The 24,789-nt window shown below is 45.4% G+C and overlaps 1 protein-coding gene across 1 annotated transcript in view; it reads right to left on the reverse strand.

Moving 5' to 3' along the window:
* LOC139228162 (hepatoma-derived growth factor-related protein 3-like) overlaps positions 1 to 24,789 on the reverse strand; it is a 124,383-nt gene that overhangs the window by 21,050 nt on the left and 78,544 nt on the right. The window contains exons 2-4 of the mRNA XM_070859349.1: positions 23,014 to 23,090; positions 14,183 to 14,321; positions 537 to 695 (exon numbers count right to left, since the gene is read on the reverse strand). Of these exons, the coding sequence (XP_070715450.1) occupies positions 537 to 695; positions 14,183 to 14,321; positions 23,014 to 23,090 (375 nt within the window). The remainder of the gene's footprint in view (positions 1 to 536; positions 696 to 14,182; positions 14,322 to 23,013; positions 23,091 to 24,789) is intronic.

Below are 24,789 nucleotides of genomic sequence, written 5' to 3' on the forward strand. Positions count from 1 at the left end.
GACCAAAAGCTTGGTCAAAGAGGTAGGTTTTAAGGAGCGTCTTAAAGGAGGGAAGAGGTGTCGAGAGGCAGAAAGGTTTAGGGAGGGAGTTCCAGAGCTTGGGACCCAGGCAGCTGAAGGCACGGCCACCAATGGCTGAGCAGCTATAATCAGGGATGCTCAAGAGAGCAGAATTAGAGGAGTGCAGACATCTCGGTGGGTTGTGAGGCTGGAGGAGAATACAGAGATAGGGAGGGGCGAGGCCATGGAGGGATTTGAAAACAAGGATGAGAATTTTGAAATCAAGGCGTTGCTTAACCGGGAGCCAATGTAGGTCAGCGAGCACGGGGGTGATGGGTGAGTGGGACTTGATGCGAGATAGGACACGGGCAGCCAAGTTTAGGATCAGTTTACGTGTGAGGGCAGCCAGGAGTGCATTGGAACAGTCAAGTCTTAACAGTCAAGAAATTATCTTGAGCGGGCTTCAACCTAAAAGGACACTGAAACATGTACTTCACAATATAGTTAGAGCAGCTGGAAATATTCCATTCCATTACCTTAAAAGCAGCTTTTTTCCGTTTGGAGCCTGCTTTTTCATTTTTGCTTTTAGCTTTTCCCTCCTCGTCTATTAATTCACCCCCTTCGCCTTCACTGCTGGCATCTGCTGTATTCCCTCCCTCTCCTTCTGTCTCTGAAGAACTCTGTTGCTGTATTGCCTGAAACAAAAGCACAGCAGGGTGGAAAAAATATGACATACTGTTTCAACCTGAACATGCTCAAAAATGACAGCAACTATTAGGGGATAGATTTGTGCATCCAAAAGCTGCGCTGAACTTGGTCCATTGCATTGGGTAGAGCTGTGGCCATTTTCTTTCGATCTGTGCCGTTGCAAACTCTTTCTGAAGGAAATTTCCAAAGTTGACTTTTGCACCCTAAAGAACATTGTGGTGACGTGTAAGGGTGATCCCATGGAGCTCGTACTTCTGCTCAGAGACGTCACCTCGCAAAGCAACCCCATATTGATGCAAGATGCTACTTTGAGATGAATGTGAATTAAAAAACATTTTTTTTGCTATTTATGTTGTGGTGGCATGGGCAAGGTTTTGGGAATGTTTTTGTGGTGCTTTGTTAAGGTTCCCCCCCCCCGCCCTTAGATGTCTCTCAGAGCTCCTGGCCTGGCTCTTTAGCTTGGGAGTTTCCCATCCTAACACCCTTAGAGGGGTGTACAACACCTCCCTTAGCGCTGTGCCCCCTGACTCAGGGCCCAGCTGCCCAAACTTATTTACTGAGGCGCAAACTGTTCCCGAGCGCTAACTTTCCTGCCCCGCCACTATTATCTCCCTAAAAACGTCAAAGCTGAAAATCCAGTCCACATTTATTAATTATGCATTGCATAAATTTATTTAATTTTGCTACAATACTTGAAGTATACACTCGTGTTTTTTAAATGACATATTAACGTGCATCTCACATTTTTTTCCACAAAGGGATTTGATTTGCTCCGAGCTTCACAATCGGCAAACACTCGTCAGTGTGCATAGCTAGTTAGTGTTGATGAAGTCGGTGCTAACTTAGTCAACACTCCTAATATTGCTTCTCGAAGTAAACCAGTCTAACAGAAATTTGTGCCGTGGCCCAGGGTTAATTTTCTTTTACTTGTGAAGCCGCAGTTAATGGGAAATGTGAAAGTGTATCCAGATTTACTTAATTCACACAATATCCTAATTTCCAACAACTGAAGCCGCTGTCAAAGCACCAGAGAGATCAGGCGGACTTCAACAAGTGAGCACAGTAGGAAAATAGCTTACAAAACTAGTCAAGGACAAGTATTTTGGAGATTGGAGCAGCACCGATGTAGGGCTTGAACCCAGTATAAGGCCCAGGAAATTGATCTTTGTGATTAATCTTTTTAACCATTCTATATAAATGTGTAAAACACGAAAACTGTAAATACTGACATCCTGTGAGATGTAAGACCTCTTGGAGACGCCTGTTTAAAATGCTTAATGTTAATCTGTAGAGAAACCCAAACACAATGGAAACGATACGCAACCTTTTGTGGACATGTAAACACTAATACTGACTAAACCTTTGGACACAGTGAGGTCCACGATAGCACTAGACCAGACAATACACCAGTTTCTGAAGTGCTAAAGGCGTGCTCAAAGAAGATAGATCATCGCTGGATCAAAGGAAGGATTCAGTAGCCATGGAAACAACACCTGAGAAAAGGCAGGGACAAAAGCCACAGACGGGAAACAGCAGCCCTGCAGTCGTCAGAGAAAGGTGACGTGGTTGTTCATCAGACGTTGAGCTCCACGAACCCATCAGACCACCGGCTTGATGGTGAGTGCACGGGGAAACTGAGGCCGAGAATCAGCAAAAACCAGTGGGAACACCTTCAAGGAAGGGTGACCCGGTCAGTCATCAGAAAACGCGTATCACGACACGTCAGCGGACCATTGGAATGATCATCAGCACGCAGGGTACTGAGGAACTGGTAATTATAATGTAGCTTAGCAGCTCAAGGGACAGACAGTTAGGTGTAATGTTGATAACAGGTTGATCAGTACTCAGTAACACTGCCACGCACAGTGGGAACTATACTTATTGGTGTCTTGTCATTATTTTCCAGTATCGGACTCTGAAAAGTAGCAGATAGTGTTAACTAATTGTTCTTGCCCGCTACAAATTAATCCGGGACGAAACCATCATATAGTCTCTATTTGCTGGACACTTTGGAAGTGAAGGGTCAGGAAAAAACAGGAGATCTTTTTCAAGGATATAGGAGGCAAACTTTTCAGGATCCATTCTTGACTTCATGTAGCATGAATACCTTAGATGTGCCACCTACTGGACCTCAGTGAGGGACAGTGTGCAAGAATGCTGTGCCTCAAACATGACTCAATCCCTGGCCTGTGTCAGCTCCTGTAACTTCTGCAGCCATGGACAACCGTCTAGATGGCATTCTCATTCAACTTCCAGCCAAGGGTTCCCCAACTGTTCAAGGGGACAGAACGACTGCAAGTTCGACTCCTGAGAGACATGGGGTACCAGGAACAAGTGTAGCTGATAAGACCTCTGTGGAATGCTCTGACCTTTAAAGAAGGACCTGCAATAACCCCCTGTGGATGATCCTGCCACAGGGGTGAAGTGCTCTCATTGGTCGCAAGCATTAGTAGAATGGTCTGCACCATCGAGCTTTTGCCAGAAACCTCCGTGTTGTCCTCACCCCCTTTGCTCTCCTCCAAAATGATGACAGCCTCTTCAAGTAACTCCAAGAAACTAGATGTGGAGACATGGAAGTATCATTGCATTAGCTGATTTTGGATAATGCATCAACTTCGGAAATATGTACAACAGAAGCTTTGCAGTGGCTAGTAAATCAAAAATGTACTTATTTCAAGTATCTAAATATCTATATACATACAAATCTATTAAATATTTTGCATCTGCATGCACTTCCTGTCATCTTTGTTACAATTATAAATTACTATGTCCACATTTAGAATGGAAACGGTTTGTAAATTTGCAATGCTGCATTTCTGCCCTCCCCCCAGTGGTGGTACTGTGTTACTTCAGTTTTGTGTCTCCCAGCCTCTCAGCTTGTACTGTAGAGAAGCTCCGACCAACTCAATTCGTTACTTCTTAAGCTGCCATACATTTGGCAATTTAGCAATAAATATTTCTATAAAATCAAAGTATTTAATATAAAAGAAGATGGTGAATGAATTACAAATGCTGCCCTACTCCAATTATCCCCTATCCTCTTAACTCTGCTTCACCTGAACACTAGTCTTGGTCTTTCCTCACTGTGTACAATGCCGTGGGAGACTGACAAAGAACAGGAGTAGGCCATTCAGCCCCTTGACTGTGCTCTGCCATTTAATGAGATTGTGGCTGGTCTGCACCTCAACTCCATTTCCCCGCCTTTGCTCCGTATACCTTGATACTCTTACCTGACAGAAAGCTAGCGATCTCAGTCTGGATAGCTCCAAGTGTCCCAGCAGCAGCAGCCTTTTGAGGGAGATAGTTGCAGGTTTCTGCTACACTTTGTGTGAGAAAGTGCTTCCTGATTTCGCTCCTGAAAGGCCCAGCTCCAATTTTAACGTTATGTTCAATGTTCGCTTTAAGCTGCGTGGCTGTGCACTGTCTGGAGGTCCCGTGCAACCGGCTTTTGAGTGGAAATACCGCGCGCGCAGAAATTTGATTGGGCCATGCAGCCCCTTAAAGGGCCCCCCCCAAATTAAAGGGAACATTGATTGTGTCCCCTTGTTCTTGATTTCCCCACCAGAGGAAATAGGTTAGATACAGAGAAACTATCAAATCCTTTTAACATTTTAAACACCTCGATCGGGTCACTCCTCAATCTCCTATACTCAAGGGAATACAAGCCAAGCTTATGCAACCTGATCTCATAATTTAACCGGGTATTATTCTACTACAGGTTGAACCTCCCTTATCCGGAACCCTCGGGATCTGGCCTGTTCTGGAAAAGGGATTTTTCCGGACGAGGGGCGGTCACATTAAATTGGATGGTACAGGTACTGAGCAAGGGGATATCCCGGGGCTGGGAGTGCGGCAGAGATATCACGCGGGGGGGTGGGGGCGGTGTATCGTGGGGTCAGGCCAGCGATTGCAGGAGTTGGCAGCGAGGAAGGACTTCAATTTGTTCATGTTGGAGTTCTGTGCATACGCCACCCGGTGGCCGGGAATGGTTCTGGACGAGGGGTGGTTCTGGATAAGGGAGTTCTGGATAAGGGAGGTTCAACCTGTAGTGTGTGTATATATATAAAAAATATATATAATATATAAATACATAGATATATATGGAGATACGACATTTTACATATTAACAAAACATTACTTAATATTGCTGGCAGGCCTATTGTGGAAAATGTAATGAACAAAATTATTTGTTTTTATGAATAAACTTAAAGAAAAAAATTACGATAAAACTTACTGGAAATGGAAGGCCAAGGATGTGCTGTGGCCCTCAGTCAGGTGGTCAGAGAGTTTTGCAATTATTCCTTTCCAGCTATGTAACTATGGCCATATTTTCCTCTGGGTGTTGTGTTTAGTGAAGTAGCAGGCACAAGGACATATTTTGTGCAGGACAAGTTAACAGCAGTGAGCAATAGATTAACGACCTTGTAGAGCTTTCTTCAAAGGTATCACGATGTTGCAATTAAGCTGTGCCCATGTAGTCTACTCCCATGTTGTATAAAGCCAATTTCAGGGCCGGGCCGCTGCACGCTGCTCCCGCCAATGGCCCCGGCCTGTAAGACAATCACCAGGCCGGGGCCATTAGAGGGAGCAGCGTGCAGCGGCATACCACTGCAGGGAGCAGCGCGTGCTGCTGCAGGAGGGCGACGGCTGATTGCAGTGTGGGCCGGTACAGCAGGAGCGGCGAGGTCGGGATGAAGGAGCGGCAAGAGTTCGTAGTGGGATGTAATCGGGGCCCAGGAGAGGCGAGAGTTCAGGGCCCAGAAGAGGCGAGGGACAGCACGGGCCAGCCCACACTGCGATATGTGTGCGCACGAGGTCCGTGCAGCAGAGCTGGTCTCCAGTCGTCTTGGTTAATCCTTGCCACTGGACCAAGACCTAGCTCTGTCAAGCCCGTGTGGTGGCTGGGGTGCAACGGTCACCCCACGTTAAAAAAATCTACGCACAGGCATCTTCCACCTGTCAAGATGTAGTTCGGGATGAAATGCCTGTGAGCTCATCCCGTGGAAGCAAGTCATTGTTTCGAGGAACCGCCTATGATGATGATGTATAAAACCACAGAACTGGTGCCATAGTGACAATTCATTTTGATCTGACACTAACAGAAACTGTTAACAACTGGCCTATAACATTCCCCTTCCCACCAAAAATATTATGCTTCTGCATGGATGGATTGGTGAGAGAGTGGAGACTGCATATCAGTCGAAGAATGGAGATCATCCTACATTCTCTTCATTAAGCATTCTCTAAACATGATTGAAGTATTCCAAAGCATCAACATTCAGCGGGGGGATAATACTACAGGGTAGATTTTCATCGACACTTTCTCGGCAATCCCTTTATAGAACCCGCCTGATTTTTACTCATGAAACCGGTGAGCTCTGCTTTTTTTTTTCCAGCTCTCTTCCCATTCACAGCCACTGGGATCTTTCCTAACTCCAGTTCAGTGGGACATGTCTGATGTGAAGAGTGTTTCGAAACTTGTCACAAGAGGATAGCAACAAGGGCTGGCCACTTTCATCTCTACCTTTGCACTCTGGCAAGCTAGTTCTGCTCGGTCTTTCTGCCGATCTACTCTACCAGATTAGAGCCCAGATAGTGAAGCTGGAAATCGAATCCTGGCTGTCAATATCGATTGCCCAAGGTGTTGTAACGTGCTGTCATTAAATTTAAATACTGATGCTTTGTAAATGTCTGAGGATTTCGCTAAGTGACTGCAAATAATGCCAATCAGAACTGATCCAGAGATGCACAGGTAGCAGTAGTGGAATTGATTGAAAGGCTCTTTATACAATAGGAAATCAATAACTGTCAGGACTTTCAAACTTACTTTATACAAGACACATGTACACCTTAGGGCTCTGTAAATGTCTATACAGTGGAGATTACATTCCAGTTCTGAGCGGTGTGTCTGTGGGTAAAAAGATGGGGCAACGATTTCTTGACCCAAATTAACCTGGCTTTGGATGAAAACTCCAGGTATGTTCGAAGGTCTGTCCGGCCACAATGCCACATACAGCTCAACGACAAGACGACTTTGCAGTCCACTAGCTCTGTGAGCTGAAATTAATGCAGTACAATTTTCCAAGTAAAAAAAAGAAACGAACGAAAGAAAGAACTTGCATTTATATATAGCACCTTTCACCACCTCAGGATGTTCCAAAGCGCTTCATGCCAATGAAGTATTTTTGAAGTATAGTCAATGTAGCAATGCAGGTAATGCAGCAGCCAAACGGCTCACAGCAAGGTCCCAAAAACATCAGTGAGATAATGACCGGATAATCTGTCTATTACTGATATTGGTTGAAGGATAAATATTGGCCAAGGCACCAATATACCTGAGGGGGCAGAGGGCAGTTAAACATCTCATCCGAAAGATGGCACCACCGACAGTTCAGCACTCCCTCAGCACTGACAGTGAAGCTTCAGCCTGGATTATGTGCTCAATGTTGTGTTCATATTCTATTTATTTGTTACAGCTCATTAGACAGGCATTAGGACCCTGCGGGAGTTATTCACAGTTGCTGTACTCATGTTGGTTCATGCTGGTTTAGGGACACCATTTTGGGTTGTATAAAAGCACAGTTAAGTTATATTTCTCCTGGCTCAGTTTGTCAGTTATTTACGCGTACACAACACTCAAGACTCTGGAGTTGGGCTTGAGTACACTAATCTGCAAAGAACTAAATTGAAGACCTCACCAGAAAAGATTTTTGAGGGACTGTGCTGGTTCCTGATTTGCCCTTTTAAAAATAAAATTTAAAACAGAAAAGACATAAAAAAATTCAATTACTGATTTAAAAGTCGTAACATATACCCACATGCTTACATATCCCAGCTCTCAACACATCCAACGACTGTCTCTTGCACAAGTCCTCCCTTTTCTGAGACATCGGGCTTACCTTCTGCACCACTCCTAGAGCTTCTTAAGCTGGGCTATGGGTCAGGGTGTTTGCTGTGCCTCCTTATACACACAACCTGAGGCTCTGTGACCCTCAATGCTGCTCTTTGCCCCTTCATCGTGTAGGCACGCACAATCATAAGGCTTTTCCAGTGCTCATGAATATTCTCCTCCCCATACAGCTTTTGACAAACATTTCAAATCCGTTCGGAGCCAATGTAAAGCCTCAAAGATATTTGACGCCAATATGGAGCGACTGCACCCTTCTGAATGTGAGCTGGAGTTCTTTAAGGCTCTCATGCATTTCAGTGCACTCGCAGCATATTTAAATTGTATTCATGAGCCAGGCTCGCAGAATTCAGGGAGGCCAGTTGTTACAAGTGCAAATAGTCATGTGCCACTGCTCGCATAGAATCCCAGGAGCACTTTTGTCACGATTGCTACATTGGCTTCATGGTTTGATGGAGATGTCTGAATGAATCAGGATAAAGAGAGAAGACTTGCATTTATATAGCGCTTTTCACGACCACCGGAAGTCTCAAAATGCTTTATAGCCCATGAAGTACTTTTGGAGTTTAGTCACTGTTGTAATATAGGAAACGCGGCAACTAATTTGCACACCGTAAGCTCCCACAAACACCAATGTGATAATGACCAGATAATCTGTTTTGTTCTGTTATGTTGATTGAAGGATAAATATTGAGCAGGGATAACTCCCTTGCTCTTCCTCGAAATAGTGCCATGGGATCTTTTCCGTCCACCTGAGAGAGCAGACGGGGCCTCGGTTTAATGTCTCATCTGAAAGACGGCAGCTCTGACAGTGCAGCTCTCCCTCAGCACTGCACTGAAGTGACAGCCTAGATTTATGTGCTCAAGTTCAGTTCGAGTTGTGCCAATTAGTTTTAATATTTCAGTCAATCAAAAATCAAAGAGTGTGCTCTATCATACCATTGTTATTACACATAGATATAGATAATATCAGGTTAAAATTATTCAACATCTCTGGACGCTGCAAGTGGCTTGGGGACTTTGGACATTTGTATGACTCAGGCTGATGGAGATAGACCCATGCTTTTATTCTTTAAGTAGATGTTGCTATGACAAACTGGAGGGGCAGCGATTGACACTGGGAGTAAAAGTAGGATGCAGTTATTTGGGGTCAGGAACTTTGGCTGGGGGAGGCATGAACTTGGGCTGGAATGGGGTCAAGAACTTGGGCTGGGGTCAGGAACCTGGGATGGGGTCAGGAACCGCAAAAATGGTCCAAATAATACAAGAGCTGCAAGCAAATCCAGCTCCAGGCTTCAGCGGCAGAAAATGTTTCAGCAGCGAACTCCATGCGGACTCGTCGGAGGATCAGCAGCACAAAGTGGTCGTTGTGGGCTCCCACTTCCGGTCCCGGATCCGGGTCCGAGGAGTCTGCGCATGCGCGAGCAGTGTCGGGGGCAGAGTCGAGAGGACACAGACACAGAAAAAACACAGTGCAAATAGTCACGCTGGAAAAAAATAATGAATGGCAGCCCTACGTGTTGAGACACCGTTGCTGATTCGAATGCAAATCAAGCCAATTATTGGCAGGTTTGTGGGCTCTGCATGATTCAAACGTAGGAGATGTAAAGACTTTTTAAAATCAACGCATCATTTTTAATTTCTGGCAACGGAGGTAGCCAATCAGGATCCACTGGGTCCTGTGAGTAAGTGGGGATATTTTACCCCGCCATGATTTACAGGTATTATGATCAGGGTGGCCCCACATCAGGATGGCCCCACACTTGATCAGTTATATCAGTTAAGTGGCAACTTAGACACTTCAGAAGTTTGACAGAAGCATTGTTACAAGGTCAACTGATTTCTGTGGTATTCCAAGAACAAATTCATGTTTCATAAAAATCCTTGCAGAAAAATCATGCTCAGCCCCTTATGATTCCAAAAAGAAAATTTGGATTTCCAAAAGAGGAAGGTGTGTTGTATTTTTCCAATGCAACACATTTTTATTGCGTTGTATTTTATTTAAAATCATTAATGCAGTTCACACAGCACTCTGCATTCCTGATTAACATTAAAAACCTGGTAGGCACTTGCTGACTATGATTTCCCAGGCTGTATAATAATCCCCTGCAGAAAATGCAAATTTAAATCTGATGTATTGCTTTATTGAAGCAAACAAGGCAGGCTATTGGAGATGTGGATAGTTAATAAGGTTCTATTTGGGAGTCCATTCAACAGGTTAAAGATCACTGCAGCAAGTTAATTAACGAGACTGAAAATTGGCTTGACTTTAGGAAGTATAAGTGGCTGCAAATAGAAAAGGCTGTGTCTGGTACATTCTATGTCTCCTGCTATTCATAAAGAACACTGGGATGGACAGTTCTAGTAAGGACCAACATTCCCATTAAGCTGTGCGGCCGTGCGGCGGCCTGGAGGTCCCACGTAGGCCGCTCACCGGCTTTTCAATGGAAGAAACCGCGCATGTACAAAAATTTGAATGGGCCACTCAGCCAGTTAAAGGAGCCATGCACCCCAAACACATTTAGAGGGAACATTAGTAAGGACCATTATCTGCCATTTACTGACCATTCCCCAAAAAAGCCTGCTGGGATCACGCATCTGAATAGCTGCGACAGACATCCGATTGAATAACGACTCACTTATCACAAACACTAAGTTAAGCAGCAGTAAATTGGAATAGCTTGTGTTAACAGTTCACAAACCTACACACAGTTAATTCTGCATAAGTGTATGAAGTGCTTTCACACCCATCATGAGGGAACAGGGTACCTGGACCACGAGGGGTGGGTTTATTCATTCACGGGATGTGGGCGTCGCTGGCAAAGCCAGCATTTATTGCCCATCCCTAAATGCTCTTGAGAAGGTGGTGGTGAGCTGCCTTCTTGAACCGCTGCAGTCCGTGTGGTGAAGGTGCTCCCAAAGTGCTGTTAGGGAGGGAGTTCCAGGATTTTGACCCAGCAACGATGAAGGAACGGTGATATATTTCCAAGTCAGGATAGCGTGTGACTCGGAGGGGAACTTGGTGTTCCCATGTGCCTGCTACCCTTGTCTTTCTAGGTGATAGAGGTCACGGGTTTGGGAGGTGCTGTCTATGAAGCCTTGGCGAGTTGCTGCAGTGCATCTTGTAGATGGTACACACTGCAGCCACAGTGTGTCGGTGATGGAGGGAGGGAATGTTTAAGGTAATACATGAGATGGGATACAACAGAGAATCTGCAAGGAAATGGGCAAGGTTGCAGTTAATATTTTCAGGAATTACACATATACAAGGATTGTATCGGTGAACTGTAGTACAGCTAATATAACCCTGATGTTCAAAAGAGCAACAAGACATGAATCAATGAGTTACAGCATATATGTATAGTAGACAGAGTGCTTTGAAGCATTTTATTGGATAATATTGGATAAAGACTGTGGTCATTTGGACTAGCCTGCATAAAATAAGAAAAAGATTTACATTTATATAGCGCCTTTCACAACCTCAGGATGCTCCAAAGGACTTTTCAGCCAAAGAAGTATTTTTAGAAGTGTAGTTACTGTTGTAATGTCGGAAACGCGGCAGCCAATTTGCGCACAGCAAGCTCCCACAACAGAAACGCAATAACGAGCAAATAATTTGTTTGTGATGTTGGTTGAGGGATAAATATTGGCCAGGACACCGGGGAGAACTCCCCTGCTCTTCTTCGAAATAGTGCCTGAGAGAACAGACGGGGCCTGAGTTTAACGTCTCATCCGAAAAACAGCACCTCCAACCGTACAACACTCCCTCAGCACTGCATTGAAGTGTTAGCCTCGGATTTTATGCTCAAGTCCCTGGAGTGGGGCTTAAACCCACAGCTTTCTGACTCAGGCAAGAGTGCTGACAACATTTTAATAACATAGCATGCCTCACAAATCTATTGGAATTCTTTGAAGAATTAGCCAAGTCTGCATCGATATCTGTTGCCATCCAGTGCAAGAGAGATTGATAGGGATCGAAAGCATCTGTACAAAGCACCAGCATCAAAATGGACAGAAGGATTTTAGTATGGGTGTGATTACCGACCAATCACTGAAATGATTCAAGTATTAGAAAGTTGTTATCACCAAAGCTAGTCAAGTACTGGGATGCACTTCAAGGGCATTTTATAGCATGTTGGAACAAGTTACATTAACCCTGTCGTGAGGCCACATTTGGAACACTGTGTGCAATTTTGGCCACCATAGCTTCAAAAGGACATTGACACAATGGCGCGAGTTCAGAGAGAGTGACAAGGATGATTCGGAGATGTAAACCTCTAACTTGTGTAGCGACGCTCACAGAATTGAACTTGTTCACTGGAGAAAGGGAGATTGAAAGGGGACATTGTCTATGTCTATAAAATGCAGACAGGCATGGATAATGTAGGCGTAAGCAGGCTAGTTAACTCAAACTACGGTCACAGAACAAGGAGGACATGAGTATAAAATTAACGAGCCTTAAGTTAGGTTAAAGATCTGAAGAAATGTTGTCACCACCCAGTTGGAGAGATGTGGAATAAAGTCCCATCAAAAATAATTAATGCATTGTCTGTCTACTCTTTTTTGAATACCTGGATGAATATCTGGTTAAGAATGGGACTGCAGGTTATGAGGGTAAGGAACAGGTGATCAAACACCCTATTAATCACTGTGGTCCCTGCACTTGTGGAAATATAAATCTGGGAAAAAAAATCAACCGGCCAGTGTGAATTGGTAGATTGAGGACATTTCCCACACAAAATGTCAGCACTGACTTACACAGAGCTTTCGTCGCTTGGTAGTTTTAACTTTGAATACACAATTAATTCCCTTAGGAGTTGTGACAAATTGGGTAGAGTACACAGCAGGGTAAATTGGATGTGGTCTTTGAAAAGAACAGGCTCATTGGGCTGAAAGGCATTTTGCTTACATTCTTATGATTGCAGAGCACCGTTTGCAAAAAACCATGAGGCCGAAATTGCCCCCCACCGAAAATGCGGCGCACCTATCGTGTTTCGACTGTTTTCACCGCAGCGGTAGATGTGGTGGCTTCTTGCATGAAATTCCGCTTTGGCTTTTTTTTCCGAGCGGCCCGGAGGTCGGTCATAATGGGAGCAGAAGTGTGGCGGAGAGCAGATGTTCGATAAGCAGAGGGGCGGAAGGAGTGTAGCGCTGATGACATCATCATGCTGGCGTGTCACCACGTCTCGCCCCTTCACTTAAAGGGGAGAGTCGCAGCGAGCTCTGCGATTCTTTAAGTTAGGTCTACTGGGCCACTAGGGAGGGTTTCAGCTGGGCCACTGGCCCGACACCCAAGACGGGTTGCCAGGTTGCCCGTTAGCGGCCCGGCCAAACCTGGGGGCATAACTGTCGGCCCCACTCCATTGTGTGGCTGCCGATTTTCAGTGGTAACAGGCCTTAAGGGAAGGGGCAATTTCGGCCCCCATGATATTTTCATTGGGTGACATGCACAGATATAATATTTGTTGTATTATATATAGTTATGAATCATGTCTCAGTTGTAAAGTATAACTATCAATTCACTAAACACTGGCAAAATAAAAGTTAGGTTAGGAAGTATATATTTTCACAGTTCCAGATTGCACTGCATTTAAATGTGAATAATGAATTGTCAGCCTTGCTCTTTGTCAGAATTTTCTGATACTAAACTGCCAATTACTTTTTATTGGCCTAAAGAAAGATATTTCAACAAAATGTCTACAGCTTAAGTGACAAGATTGTGTTGTTCCTGGTAATTAAAAAAAAATAATTCACAGGATGTGGGTGTCGCTGGCAAAGCCGGCATTTATTGCCCATTCCTAGTTGCCCTTGAGAAGATGGTGGTGAGCTGCCTTCTTGAACCGCTGCAGTCCATGTGGTGAAGGTGCTCCCTCAGTGCTGTTAGGGAGGCAGTTCCAGGATTTTGACCCAGCGACGATGAAGGAACGGTGATATACTTCCAAGTCAGGCTGGGGTGTGACTTGGAGGGGAATTTTCAGGTGGGGGTGTTCCCATGCACCTACTGCCCTTGTCCTTTTAGGTGGTAACGGTCAAGTCCCCAGATGTTTGTGAGGAGGACTTTTCAGGGTTGAATGGGCTGGATGTACCTTTGCCATGTCCGAATCCAGTGCTGAGGTTAATGAAGGGTGATCCGTCCAGTTTTATTCTTATTGTTTTTCCTAGCGGTTTGATACAACTGAGCGGCTTGCTAGGCCACTTCAGAGGGCAGTTAAGATTCAACTCATCCATAAAATACCAGAGCTTCATTTTACCAACTGCTGTATATTCAGCCGTCCTTTTCGACTTCAGCTAAGCCTAGTTTTAAAGCTTGGTTTTTTTTAAAAAGAAAATTGTGACTTCAATAGAATTTACAGCTCAAATAAAACATACAATTACTCAATGAAAATAAGACCAAAGATGTAAAATGTAGCACTGGCAAGTAACATTCCAACTTTTAGATTTTTCTTTAATTGTAAAAAGTGAAGTAGCTTCATAGAAATGACAATCCAAAGCACATTTTCTGAAAAATGATGATCAAGTCATTCAATCTGTTACTAAAATACTGAGGCAGCCAGAAATAGTTGTTACCTGATATCCTGTGAACTTGACACCAGGATTGTTTTCAATCTCCCACAGACCTTCGTTGAAACCTTTTCGCTTGTTAGATTTGCCAAATTTATCTTTATATTCTTTGTACGGTAAAAGGTCTTTGGGTCCCAGAAAGGCGCTGCAATAGAAAATTCAATTGCTGACCTCAAAGATTTCCAACCAACATTCACAGCTTAAATAAAGTACACATCAAAACCCGATACCATGATATGACACAAGCTGATTCCCCGATTGGCACATCTCCTGGAGTGGAGAATTTTAGTTGTGAGGGAAGATTGGATAGACTGGGTTTGTTTTCTTTGGAGCAGAGGAGGCTGAGGGAAGACCTTATTGAGGTATATCAAATTATAAGGGGCCTGGATAAAGTGGATAGGAAGGACCCGTTTCCCTTGGCAGAGGGATCAACAACCAGGGAACATAGATTTAAAGTAACTGGGGGGAGGTTTAGAGGAGATATGAAGGGAAATTTATTCAGCCAGAGAGTGATGGGGATCTGTAACTCACTGCCTGAAAGGGTGGTAGAGGCAGAAACTCTCACCACATTAAAAAAAATACTTGGATATGAACTTGTAAACCTACAGGGCTACGGACTGAGAGCTGGAAAATGGGATTAGGCTGGATATCTCTTGGTCAGCCGGCACGGACACGATGGAGCGAAATGGCCTCCTTCTGTGCTGTAAATTTCTATGATTTTGTTTGCCGGTTGGACAATTGCTGGCCCGCAGGCCGATTTTCCATCCATTTAAATGAACGGCTGCAATCATTTGACCAGGGCTCCCTGTGGGGTGCGGGGGGCGGGGGTGGGGGAAGGGGGTGGCGGGGGGAGGGGCGAGGCTCGTCACAGAGGGAGTGCATCAACTGGGCGTCCAACAACAACTTTCATTTATATTGCGCCTTTAATATAGGACAAAAGCCCCGAGGCGCTTCGAGGAGGTGTAAGGAAAAAAATGAACACCAAGACAAAAAAGGAGATATTACAAAGGGTGAAGAGGCAGGTTTTAAGGAAGAGAGGGAGGGGGAGGAGCGGAGGGCTTTAGGGAGGGAATTCTAGAGCCTGGAGCCAAGGAGCTGAAGGCACTGCCACCAATGGTGGGGTGAAGGTGGAGGAGAGATGCACAAGATATGTTGAACTTGAAAATTTATTCACTTTGCATCCAATTTCCACCCTTCCCTCACCTTCACATGGTCCATCTCCGAATCTTCCCTTCCCTTCCTCGACTTCTCCATCTCTGGGGATAGGCTTTCGACCAGTATCCACTATAAGCTCACTGACTCCCACAGCTACCTGGACTACACTTCCTCCCACCCCGCTTCCTGTAAGGACTCCATTCCATTCTCCCAATTTCTCCATTTTCGTCGCATCTGCTCTGCACCTTTCACACTAGTGCCTCTGACATGTCTTCCTTTTTCCTCAATCGAGTAATCTCCTCCGCTGTGGTTAACATGGCCCTCGACCGTGTCTGTTCTATTTCCCGTACCTCTACTCTCACCTCTTCCCCTCCCTCCCAGAACCATGACAGGGTTCCCCTTGTCCTCACCTTTCACCCCACCAGCCTCCACGTTCAACGGATCATCCTCCGCCATTTCCGCCACCTCCAGCACGATCCCACCACCAATCACATCTTCCACTCCTCTCCCCTTTCAACATTCCGAAGGGACCGTTCCCTCCGTGACACCTTGGTCCATTCCACAGTCACCCCCAGCAGCCCCTCCCCTTCTCATGGCACCTTCCTGTGCAAGCGCAGGAGATGCAACACCTGCCCTTTTACCTCCTCCTTTCCCAGTATCCAGGGCCCCAAATACTCCTTCCAAGTGAAACAGCGATTTATTTGTACTTCTTTCAATTTAGTATAGTGTATTCGCTGCTCATGATGTGGTCTCCTCTATATTGGGGAGACCAAGTGTAGATTGGGTGAACGCTTTGCTGAACACCTCTGTTCAGTCTGTAAGTGTGACCCTGAGCTTCCGATTGCTTGTCACTTTAATTCCCAGCTCCACTCCCACTCTGACCTCTCCGTCCTCAGCCTCCTGCACTGTTCCAATGAAGCTCAACACAAGCTCGAGGAACAGTGCCTCATCTTTCGATTAGGCACTTTACAGCCTTCTGGACTCATCATCAAGTTCAACAATTTCATAGCATAACCTCTGGCCATCTTTGGCTCCCTTTCTCCGCCCCCTCCCATTTAGATTATTTTTCTTCTCTTTTTTTGATTACTCTGCCATTCACACCCTACCCAGATTAACCTTTCTCTAACTCCGGCCATTACTATTTCAATTCAACCCAGCAGCCCTTTTGTCTCTCTAATCTCTCCTGTCTTCCACCCTATCACAGACCTTCCCTTTTGTTCTTTCCTCCCCTCCCCCTTTCAGTGCTTAAGTATGTGTTCCTTTCGAACATTCGCCAGTTCTGACGAAGGGTCGTTGACCCGAAACATTAACTTTGTTTTTCTTTCCACAGATGCTGCCTGACCCGCTGAGATTTCCAGCATTCTGTGTTTTTATTTCAGATTCTGAGGACTGGAAGAATTTAGAATACAGCAGAGGAGGACAAAGGGTTTAATTAAGAGGGGGAAAATAGAATGAGAGTAAGCTTGCAGGAAACATAAAAACTAACTGCAAAAGCTTCTACAGATACATAAAGAGAAAAAGATTAATGAAGACAAATGTAGGTCCCTTACATTCAGAATCAAGTGAATTTATAATGGGGAACAAAGAAATGGCAGACCAATTGAACAAATACTTTGGTTCTGTCTTCACGAAGGAAGACACAAATAATCTTCCGGAAATACTAGGAGACTGAGGGTCTAGCGAGAAGGAGGAACTGAAGGAAATCCTTATTAATCAGGAAATTGTATTAGAGATTGAAGGCCAATAAATCCCCAGGGCCTGACAGTCTGCATCCCAGAGTACTTAAGGAAGTGGCCCTAGAAATAGTGGATACATTGGTGGTCATTTTCCAACATTCTATAGACTTTGGATCAGTTCCTATGGATTGAAGGGTAGCTAATGTAACCCCACCTTTTAAAAAAGGAGGGAGAGAGAAAACAGGGAATTATAGACCAGTCAGCCTCACATCGGTGGTGGGGAAAATGTTGGAATCAATTATTAAAGATGTAATAACAGCGCATTTGGAAAGCAGTGACAGGATCGGTCCAAGTCAGCGTGGATTTATGAAAGGGAAATCATATTTGACAAATCATCTAGAATTTTTTGAGGATGTAACTGGTAAAGTGGACAAGGGGGAGCCAGTGGATATGGTGTATTTAGACTTTCAAAAGGCTTTTGACAAGGTCCCACACAAGAGATTAATGTGCAAAAGTAAAGCACATGGTATTGGGGGTAATGTATTGACATGGACAGAGAACTGGTTAACAGACAGCAAGAAAAGAGTAGGAATAAACGGGTCCTTTTCAGAATGGCAGGCAGTGACTAGTGGGATACTGCAAGGTTCAGTGCTGGGACCCCCAGCTATTTACAATGTACATTAATTTAGATGAAGGAATTTAATGTAATATCTCCAAGTTTGCAGATGACACTAAGCTGTGTTGCAGTATGAGCTGTGAGGAGGACGCTAAGAGGCTGCAGGGTGACTTGGACAGGTTAGGTGCGTGGGCAAATGCATGGCAGATGCAGTATAATGTCGATAAATGTGAGGTTATCCACTTTGGTGGTAAAAACAGGAAGGCAGGTTATTATCTGAATGGTGACAGATTAGTAAAAGGGGAGGTGCAACGAGACCTGGGTGCCATGGTACATCTGTCATTGAAAGTTGGCATACAGGTACAGCAGGCGGTGAAGAAGGCAAATGGCATGTTGGCCTTCATAGCGAGAGGATTTGAGTATAGGAGCAGGGAGGTCTTACTACAGTTGTACAGGGCCTTGGTGAGGCCACACCTGGAGTATTGTGTACAGTTTTGGTCTCCTAATCTGAGGAAGGACATTCTTGCTATTGAGGGAGTGCAGCGAAGGTTCAGCAGACTGATGCCCGGGACGACAAGACTGACATATGAAGAAAGACTGGATCGACTAGGCTTATATTCAATGAAATTTAGATCTCATAGAAACATGTAACATTTTGACGGGATTGGACAGGTTAGATGCAGGAAGAATGTTCTCGATGTTGGGGAAGTCCAGAACCAGGGGTCACAGTGTAAGGATGAAGGGTAAGCCATTTAGGACCGAGATGAGGAGAAACTTCTTCACTCAGAGAATTGTGAACCTGTGGAATTCTCTGCCACAGAAAGTTGTTGAGGCCAGTTCGTTAGATATATTCAAAAGGGAATTAGATGTGGCCCTTACAGCTAAAGGGATCAAGGGGTACGGAGAGAAAGCAGGAATGTGGTACTGAAGTGCATGATCAGCCATGATCATATTGAATGGTGCTGCAGGCTCGAAGGGCCGACTGGCCTACTCCTGCACCTATTTTCTATGTTTCTATTCCAGCATCCGCAGTATTTTGCTTTTACACAAGATATGTTGCAGGGCTGAAGGAGGTTTGAGAGATAGGGAGAGGCAAGGCCATGGAGAGATTTACATTCAAGGATGAGAATTTTAAATTTGAGGCACTGGGGGACTAGCAGCCAATGTAGGTCAATGAGGACAAGGGTGAGTTGAAATTGGTGTGGGATAGAATACAGGCAGCTGAGTTTTGGATGAGCTGAGATTTATAGTGGAGGTGACAAAGTCATGGACGAGGATTTCCGCAAACGTGGGCTGAGGCAGGGAGGCGGAGGCGGGCGATATTACACAGGTTATTACAATGTTATCAGTTCTATATAATGCATTAAATTATCTGCTGGAGAACCAAATTAAACACAAAGGTAGACATTATTGTTGGGATGTAAAACAATCTTCTCACTGCTACTTTAACAGGCGCTAACTGGATAAAATAAATGGGCTGACATTTCTGTTCACTAATATTGTCAACTGCGGCTTCTAGCCTTGAGTTGCCATGGTTTTCAATTTCTGTTTATTAGTATGAAATTTTAATTGTTTTTTTATGACTTATTATATGTATGATTTCCGGCTCAAGCATTTTATATAAAAAAACATTATTTTGGGTAAAATATCTCCTAGATGTAATCAGTTTGTTTTGTTACATTAGTTCTTACACCTTGTGGCAATCGATAATTTTCAGACATGCTGCAGAGGACCACGATCTAACTCATGTAGCTTATTGCTGTTTTCTCCAAATTTCTGCCTTCTCCTCTCCTGAAGACACCACTTAGTTTTGGGCTAACATTGTCAATATAGAATGGCAGGCAGTGACTAGTGGGGTGCCGCAGGGTTCAGTGCTGGGACCTCAGCTATTTACAATATATATTAATGATTTAGATGAAGGAATTGAGAGTAATATCTTCAAGTTTGCAGATGACACTAAGCTGGGTGGCGGTGTGAGCTGTGAGGTGGATGCTAAGGGGCTGGAGGGTGACTTGGACAGGTTAGATGAGTGGGCAAATGCATGGCAGATGCAGTATAATGTGGATAAATGTGAGGTCATCCACTTTGGTAGCAAAAACAGGAAGGCAGAATATTATCTGAATGGTGACAGATTAGGAAAAGGGGAGGTGCAACGAGACCTGGGTGTTATGGTACATCAGTCATTGAAAGTTGGCATGCAGGTACAGCAGGCGGTGAAGAAGGCAAATGGCATGTTGGTCTTCATAGCGAGAGGATTTGAGTACAGGAGCAGTGAGGTCTTACTGCAGTTGTACAGGGCTTTGGTGAGGCCACACCTGGAATAGTGTGTTCAGTTTTGGTCTCCTAATCTGAGGAAGGACGTTCTTGCTATTGAGGGAGTGCAGCGAAGGTTCAGCAGACTGATTCCCGGGATGGCAGGACTGACATATGAGGAGAGACTGGATCGACTGGGCTTGTATTCACTGGAGTTTAGAAAAATGAGAGGGGATCTCATAGAAACATATACAATTCTGATGGAATTGGACAGGTTAGAGGCAGGAAGAATGTTCCCGATGCTGGGGAAGTCCAGAACCAGGGGCTACAGTATAAGGATAAGGGGTAAGCCATTTAGGACCGAGATGAGGTGAAACTTCTTCACTCAGAGAGTTGTTAACCTGTGAAATTCTCTACCACAGAAAGTTGTTGAGGCCAGTTCGCTGAATATATTCAAGAGGGAGTTAGATATGGCCCTTGCGGCTAAGGGGATCAAGGGGTATGGAGAGAAAGCAGGAAAGGGGTACTGAGGTTGAATGATCAGCCATGATATTATTGAATGGTGGTGTAGGCTCGAAGGGCCGAATGGCCTACTCCTGCACCTATTTTCTATGTTTCTATGTTTCCACAGGGTTCAGCCAACCTCTTGTGCATCACCCTAAACAGCTACTCTTCATATGCCAGCCCGAGAGGGATATACTTGCCTTAGAGGGAGTACAACGTAGGTTTAGTAGACTGATACCAAACATGAGGGGATTGTCCTATGAGGAGAGATTGAGTAGACTAGGCCTATATTCTCTCAAGTCTAGAAGAAAGAGAGATGATCTCATTGGAACGTAAAATTCTTAAGGGGGTTGACAGGGTAGATGTCAAGAAGTTGTTTCTCCTGGCTGGGGCGTCTATAACATGGAGGTCACAGTCTCAGGATAAGGGGTCGGCCATTTCGGACTGAGGTGAGGAGAAATGTCTTCACTCAGAGGGCTGTGAATCTTTGGAATTGTTTATCCCAGAGCGCATCGGTTTATTCCATGAACACGTTAAATTGTAAAATATTCTGTATCGTCTTCTAAGTCTAATCAGTAACAACTTTTAGCCCTTTCCATGTAAAAGGCTTTGCAGGTATTATATGGACAAACACAAAAGCAACTAATTTTACAAGTTCTTGTTCCTGCCACAGAGCTTGTCCCGCTGAGAGTGCGTGTTGGGGATTCAAGGCTAGATCCTTCCTGATTTACTATCCATTCATTTTGTTCCACTTGACTTTACCATTTCATTTTTAATTAATCTATACTGGGCTTGCCTATATGGCTCCATTTTGTCAGCCATGGCTCAGTGGGTAGCTCTTAGGCCTCGGAGTCAGAAGGTTGTGGGTTCGAGTCCCACTCCAGAAACTTGAGCACAAAATCTAGGCTGACACTCCAGTGCAGTGCTGAGGGAGTGTGGCACTGTCAGAGGTACTGTCTTTCGGATGAGACAGTAAACCAATGGCATTATTTCGAAGAAATTAGGGGATTTATCCCCGGTGTCCTGGCCAATATCTATCCCTCAACCAACATCTAAAAACACAGATTATCTGGTCATTATAACATTGCTATTTGTGGGAGCTTGCTGTGCGCAAATTATTGTTGTGTTTCCTATATTACAACAGTGACTACACTCCAAAAGTACTTCGTTGGCTTTAAAGCGCTTTGGAACATCCTGAGGTTGTGAAAGGCGCTATATAAATGCAAGTCGTTCTTTCTTTCACTGGTAAATGCTTTGCTAAATGTGGAACTAAACCGTAGAAAGCAGGCAGGTCAGAGCTTCGATCTGCTGTCTGTCACGAGGGTGGCTGATCTCAGCGGGGATGGCATAGGGGGTGCTGCAATTGGCCTCAGGCTAGGTTGAAGAAGAATTAACTACTCCCATTCTGTTTGCACTCCAGGCCGAGAAATTCAGTAGCATCCATTTTTGGGCGCCTTACCCGCAGCGTGCTACCAGCCTGCGCTCAAATGGGGAGGTCCGAGAAGCCTGGGATTTGGGGCCTCTGACCTGATTCTCATGTAGATGGCGAAGCAGTCAGAGCCCGCACAAGTCCGTCCGCCAATCTTCAGGTAAGTGATTCGGTTAGATTGCTGGGGTGTGAGGGGAGGAACAGGCTTCAGAGTGCGATCGGAGGGCACTGGGGGGGTCAGGGATGAAGATCTCGGCAGTCTGGAGTATTGTTGGAGGACTGGGAGTGCTGTCGGGGATGGGGGCTGCTGGCAGGTCGGTGCTGGGGCAGGGGGAGATCGGGTGGGTTGGGGGGGGGGGGACTGGAGGTTGGAGTCAGGAGTGAGGGCGGAGATCTCTGGACTGGTAGTGGCGGTGATTATGGTTAGTACTTACCTTTTTTTTAAATTCCGGGCTGTTTGACGTTGGCTTTCCCGGAGGCGGCCAGCAGTGGCGCTGGCTGCCTCAGGCGCAAACCAAAGTTGCAAGAGGGAGCGGGCGTTAGGCCATTAACATTAGCAAATAAGGGGACGAACGCCTGCTTCAGACATGGGTAATGGACGTCTATTATTTGACCTTTACCAGGATGGCGTCTGGTGTGGCCCGCACCAGAATTGTGCGCGGGTGGCACGGACGCCATTTTGGACACAAAACAGCGCCCGAAGTGTCAAAAGAACGGCCGCTACAGAGGCGAATTTCTAGCCCAGGCTCCAGTTTAGTGAATACTAAACTACCAGGTGGCAGGTTACCAACTTCCCCCTGTACACTCCTGGCAAGTGAAGCTCTGTGCTCACGGCGTGAACTTGTAGAATTACCCCTTATGGATATGAACATGATAAAATAATTGATCTGTCCTGAAACTCACACTAAAGAAGCCTGAACAACTCTTATTCATTACAAACATACCCATATTTCAGTACTATCGGCCATCTGAACACTTCTCCTCATTAACTCTAAATTGATTTAACACAAAATCCGAAACCTCTAGCTGATTTTCAGGTTTACAGACCCAATATATTTGGCTAGAATTACTTCATAAAGAACTTCCTTCAGGTCTATCTGGACTACAAACAGCCCAGATTCATTTCCATAACAGGGAGGCTCATTCATGCAACAAAATGTACAACACTGATCATTTTCATCCCTTTTTCTTTCAGTGTACTTACGTCTCATGAGTTCCAAAGAAGAAAATTGGATATTTATTTGCTGGTGGTTTCACAGCCCCTTCTGGGAGTTCATCGATCTGGTGAACAAGAGAAGAGTACTTAGTATGATTATCACCATGAATAGAAGCTTCAGTTCAACACTTTGAATCTTCAATATTGTACATGTTCATGAGTATCAAATAGAAATTATTAGGGGAATGTTACCCCCCTCCCCCCCACTCCTGGTGGGAGCGAGGGCAGGGGTTTAAGATAGCGGGGAAAGGTCACATCCAATGTCCCCACTCATTTTTGTTTGGGCCGCGCGGCCCATTCAAAATTCTGCGCACGCGCGGTTTTTCCGATTTAACAGCAGGTGAGCTGGCTGGGCGAGAGCTCCAGAGCACTGCCTGGCCGCACAGCTCAAAGGGGACATCGGTCACATCATCCTGCCCACTGCCATTTTAACCAACCTGAAACCAGGCAGCAACAACAACTTGTATTTATCCTGCGGCTTCAATGTCCCAAGGTGATTCACAGGAGTATTATGGATTTGACACCGAGCCGCACAAGTAGAAATTAACGCAGGAGACCAAAAGTTTGGTCAAAGAGATAGGTTTTAAAGAGCGTCTTGAAGGTGGAAAGAGAGGTTGAGAGGCGGAGAGGTTTAAGCAGGGAATTCCCGAGCTTAGGGCCCAGGCAACAGAAGGCACGGCCACCGATGGTTGAGCGATTATAATCAAGGATGCTCAAGAGGCCAGAATTAGAGGAGCACAAACATCTCGGGGGGGGGTTGTGGGACTGGAAGAGATTACAGAGATAGGGAGGGGCGAGGCCATGGAGGGATTTGAAAACAAGGATGAGAATTTTAAAATCGAGGCGTTGCTTAACCGGGAGCCAATGTAGATCAGCGAGCACAGGGGTGATGGGTGATCGGTTAGGACACGGGCAGCAGAGTTTTGGATCAGCTCAAGTTTACGTGTGAAGCCGGCCAGGAGTGGGGGCCTAATTGAAATGGCAAAGTCGCCTCTTGATAAAGCCTCTCGGAACACGCACGCCATTTTAACCGTGAGCCGCATGGTCTCCAACCAATCACCATAGCCGGGATCCTGGCCACAGGAGGCCCAGGTAGGTTTATTTATTTTTTTGTAAAGGATTCTTGTGTGCCTGGAAGGGCAGGAGTGTTCCTCCTTGCCAACGAGGATGCCCTGGGCCTCCCCTGCTCCAGGCTCCACCCCCCGATTGTGGACTTTCCCCGATTGCTCCTAGCCCCCATTCTTCACTCACCTTCCCAGGGAGTGTCTCCATGGGTCCCCGGCAGCGGCCTGCTCTCCCCTGCACCCCCCCACCCCCTACTGAATTCAGACTCCCGAGCGCCGGTGGTATTGTCATTCTCGCCGGCTTCAGGCAGGAGTCAGTGTTGGAAAAAGTTAAAATCTCCCAGTCCCTACGCTCCAAGGAGCCAGAGTGATCCCCTCCCAGCTCAACCCCCGCAGCCACTCCGATTCCTGCCCAGAGTTAAAATCAGGGCTTTTCATCGTTTTCTAAATGTGGCCCAAATACATTTATACCACTGCTGGGGTCTATCGCTGGCATTCATTTGTTGTGTCTGATTTTTTGTTAGCGCTACTTTAATCCTTCTTTAGGAAACCTGCTGTAATTATATTTTCCTCATAGAGGAGGGAATTTAACCCCCCCCCAGGACGGGCAGGGGAGTGTCTGGGGGGTGAGGGGCAGTGCTAAAATATCAAAGATCCGGAACCCATCCCCAACGTCCACTCCCGCTTTTAACTGAGGCGG

Source organism: Pristiophorus japonicus, chromosome 17 (assembly GCF_044704955.1).
Source record: "Pristiophorus japonicus isolate sPriJap1 chromosome 17, sPriJap1.hap1, whole genome shotgun sequence".
Taxonomy (NCBI): domain Eukaryota; kingdom Metazoa; phylum Chordata; class Chondrichthyes; family Pristiophoridae; genus Pristiophorus; species Pristiophorus japonicus.